The sequence below is a fragment of the Lipotes vexillifer genome, unplaced genomic scaffold (genome assembly GCF_000442215.2).
Source record: "Lipotes vexillifer unplaced genomic scaffold, Lipotes_vexillifer_v1.1 C27161399, whole genome shotgun sequence".
In the NCBI taxonomy this organism is placed as follows: domain Eukaryota; kingdom Metazoa; phylum Chordata; class Mammalia; order Artiodactyla; family Lipotidae; genus Lipotes; species Lipotes vexillifer.
The window spans coordinates 1-3,228 of NW_006788548.1; the positions used below are offsets into that span (position 1 = coordinate 1).

General features: G+C 40.0%; 1 protein-coding gene across 1 annotated transcript; it reads left to right on the top strand.

The window, feature by feature from the left end:
* Positions 1-354: 354 nt before the first annotated feature.
* On the top strand, positions 355-2,734 carry LOC103079421 (group XIIA secretory phospholipase A2-like). The gene is made up of 2 exons (XM_007461667.1): positions 355-583; positions 2,616-2,734. Exons 1-2 carry the CDS (start codon positions 355-357, stop codon positions 2,732-2,734), a joined length of 348 nt encoding a protein of 115 aa, XP_007461729.1.
* The last annotated feature ends 494 nt before the right edge of the window (positions 2,735-3,228 follow it).

Genomic DNA, 3,228 nt, shown 5'->3' on the forward strand with positions numbered 1-3,228 from the left:
GCGGCATGTGGGATCTTCCCAGACCGGGGCACGAACCCGCGACCCCTGCATCGGCAGGCGGACCCCCAACCACTGCACCACCAGGGAAGCACTATCTTTCTATTCTTAAAATTATGTTTTGTGTTTTGGGCAATGGGAAGTTGCATTTGCTACCGGCAAATGACTGCGAATTCTCTAACATTTTGCAAAATAGGGAGCTTTGAGGCATGGCTGAGAGGGAGAGGAAGGAGTAACATGGGTGGGTGCAAGTGAGGGTAATGGAGAGAGATCTAACCTGGAAAGCATTTGGAGGCAGAAACGAATTTTGGAAATTATCTGTATGGCAGTGTTGTCTTTGATCTATAAGTTTCTTTGATGCGCTACTTCAGAGAAGGTTTGAATTTCATCAGCCGTCATCCATCCAAACGTCTCTTTCAGCTGAACATTGGCATCCCTTCCTTGACAAAGTGCTGCAACCAACACGACAGGTGCTATGAGACCTGCGGCAAAAGCAAAAACGACTGTGATGAGGAATTTCAATATTGCCTCTCCAAGATTTGCCGAGATGTGCAGAAAACACTAGGGCTAGCTCAGCATGTGCAGGGTAAGGCTGATTCGGTGAGATGGGGATAAGTGCAGTCAGGAAAGTTTTATTAGATGCTTTTGTGTTAGTACAAGATATACCGATCGAAATCTTTCACTATGTATTACCTTATCTATGGTGAAACAGCCCCTTCAGTTTTCTGAGATGAGAAGTCAATGATTTTGTCATCTAAAATGGTTTACAATCACAGAAGCAAGAAGTGTTAGGAAACCTTGGGAGGAGGGTGTGTAAGCTAGAGAAGAATTCATCCAAAATCTTGTACCCTGTAGGGTAGTTCTAATTACCTAGAGCCTGAAGTTTGAAATTCTGGATCCAGTGAAGTTCGGAGTATAGCACATTGGATTTGGAGTAGGAAGTTCTGGAAGATTTGAGTCTTAACTCTGTCTCTTCATATGTATCTGTGTCAGGAAGGTCCTCAAAACCACCCCCTCACCCCTGCCCATGTTCAGTGATTTGCCAAGAGAACTCACAGGGCTCAGCATGTAGTCATACTCACGGTGATGATTATTGCAGTGAAGGGACACAAAGCACAGTCAGCAAAGGTAATAGGCATTTCAGTGTCCTCGTTTATAAAATGAGAACGGTAATACCCTTCTTGTAGAGTTGTCATACGGGTAAAATGAAATATTTGTAGAAATACACATTACTGTACAAATACTAGTCGTTAACAAGATTTCTTTACTGTCAAGCCAAAGAACGTACCATACACTGAAATCAGAAGAGGAGAGGCAGTAAGAAGGGTCAAGAAAGGAAACTACCACTTTTAAGCACTTTCCATAGATAGTGTGCTAGATACTTGAGACATGTTTTCATTGATGTTCACAGAAACCCAAAGTACTAGTTGGCATTATGCCCCTTTTTAAAGGAAGGAAACTGAGGTTCAGAAAGAAGTAACTTGTCCCAAGTTACATACTTCGGACTTTAAAACTTGTGTTCTGTCTATTCCAGTATTCCCCAAATAGTCTCATATTATAGGTGTTATTCTGAAATTCTAGTAATAACTAGGAAGTAATAACAAGGAGGAAATCTTTGCTCCAGGTGAAGCTTGAACTCAAAACCTCTGAATCCCTTTGAACGTTTTTGGCTAAGGTAAACTAGTTGTCCAGGTGAAGCACAGATAGATGTGTTTCCTGTTTTCTGACCTAAGGATATGCTAATGTTGTTAGCAATTTCCTTGCAGTCTCCTATTTAGTAATCATAACCTTTACACTTCTGTGGTTGGTTGTATTCCTTAATGGCACAACCTTTTGGAAAACTTTGAAAATGCCAAGATTTTGTAATGAAAAGTTTCTTTCTTCACATGAATATTGGAAACTAGAAGTATTTGGATAACTAAAAGCCACTCTGTGCCGTTTCTCTGTAAGTATAGTATATTAAGATAATCTTACCTGAGTGTTCCAGGTTTCTTAGAATAAGAAAAGTTAAATCTGTTATCTTTTTTATAGTCTTTCAAAAAAATTAAGAAACCCCACCAGAGGAAAAACACCTTGGGTTCCTGTGTCTCCCCTCCCAAGCTAAATTTGGATATTGGTCAAAGAAAGAGACTGGGGTCCATTTAATACTTTAAGCATCTTAAATTATGTGTGATCATTAAAAGCTGTTGACTATAATTAAATGTTTTGAGGTTTCTCTATTTTTAACCTTCATTTTTTTCTGCACCTAGAAGTCCTTCCTTAAAGTGCAAACTTAAGAGTGTTATCAGGCATCTCTATTAGTGATATTTTTCATATAAAAGGAAAATTAACAGTGATGAACTGATCAGTGCTATTGAGGGAGACTCACTGTCTAGTACAGAAAGTTGGTTTGAATAGTTGCATGCAAAGAAAAAGTAGATACAGGTAGAGAGGCTGAAAGGGAAAGTCTTTGTATATATATGTTACTAGTTTGCAAGGGTTGGGAAGACTTTCACCTAAAATAGGTGTAAGTGCCCACTAAGGCTGTGCCTGACATTGTGCTGAAACATGTAATATATGTGAAGAGAGAGTGGTGCTTTGCAGTTGCCTAACAGTAATGGCACTTTCTTACTTTGCAGCATGTGAAACCACCGTGGAGCTCTTGTTTGACAGTGTTATACATTTAGGCTGTAAGCCGTACCTGGACAGCCAACGAGCCGCATGTAGGTGTCGCTACGAAGAAAAAACTGATCTTTAAAGAAGATGCTGACAGGTGGTGACAGCAGATGAGGACAGAAGAACATAACCTTTGACAAAGAGCTAATGTTTTCACAGCATAAAGCTGCCTTATTTTTGTGAAAGGATTATTTTAAGACCTTATTTTGACCTTAAAACTTCAAACTAAAGAAACAAATGCAGGTTATATTCCTGGATGTTGCTGCCTTAATATGCCATATTGTCTTGACAATCACAGAAAGAGGGGCATGTTAAGGGAGAATTTTTTAGAAGAAAGAGTCTAACTCAGTTTTCACAACTATATTTATCAAAAAATAAGGTCAAATGTAAAATTCGTTATAAGGTATGTTCAACAGTATCTTATTTGGAAATATGGGGAAATCTTCACTTAAAAGTATGTTTGTTTGGGCTTCCCTGGTGGCACAATGGTTGAGAGTCCGCCTGCTGATGCAAGGGACACAGGTTCGTGCCCCGGTCCGGGAGGATCCCACATGCCGTGGAGCGGCTGGGCCCGTG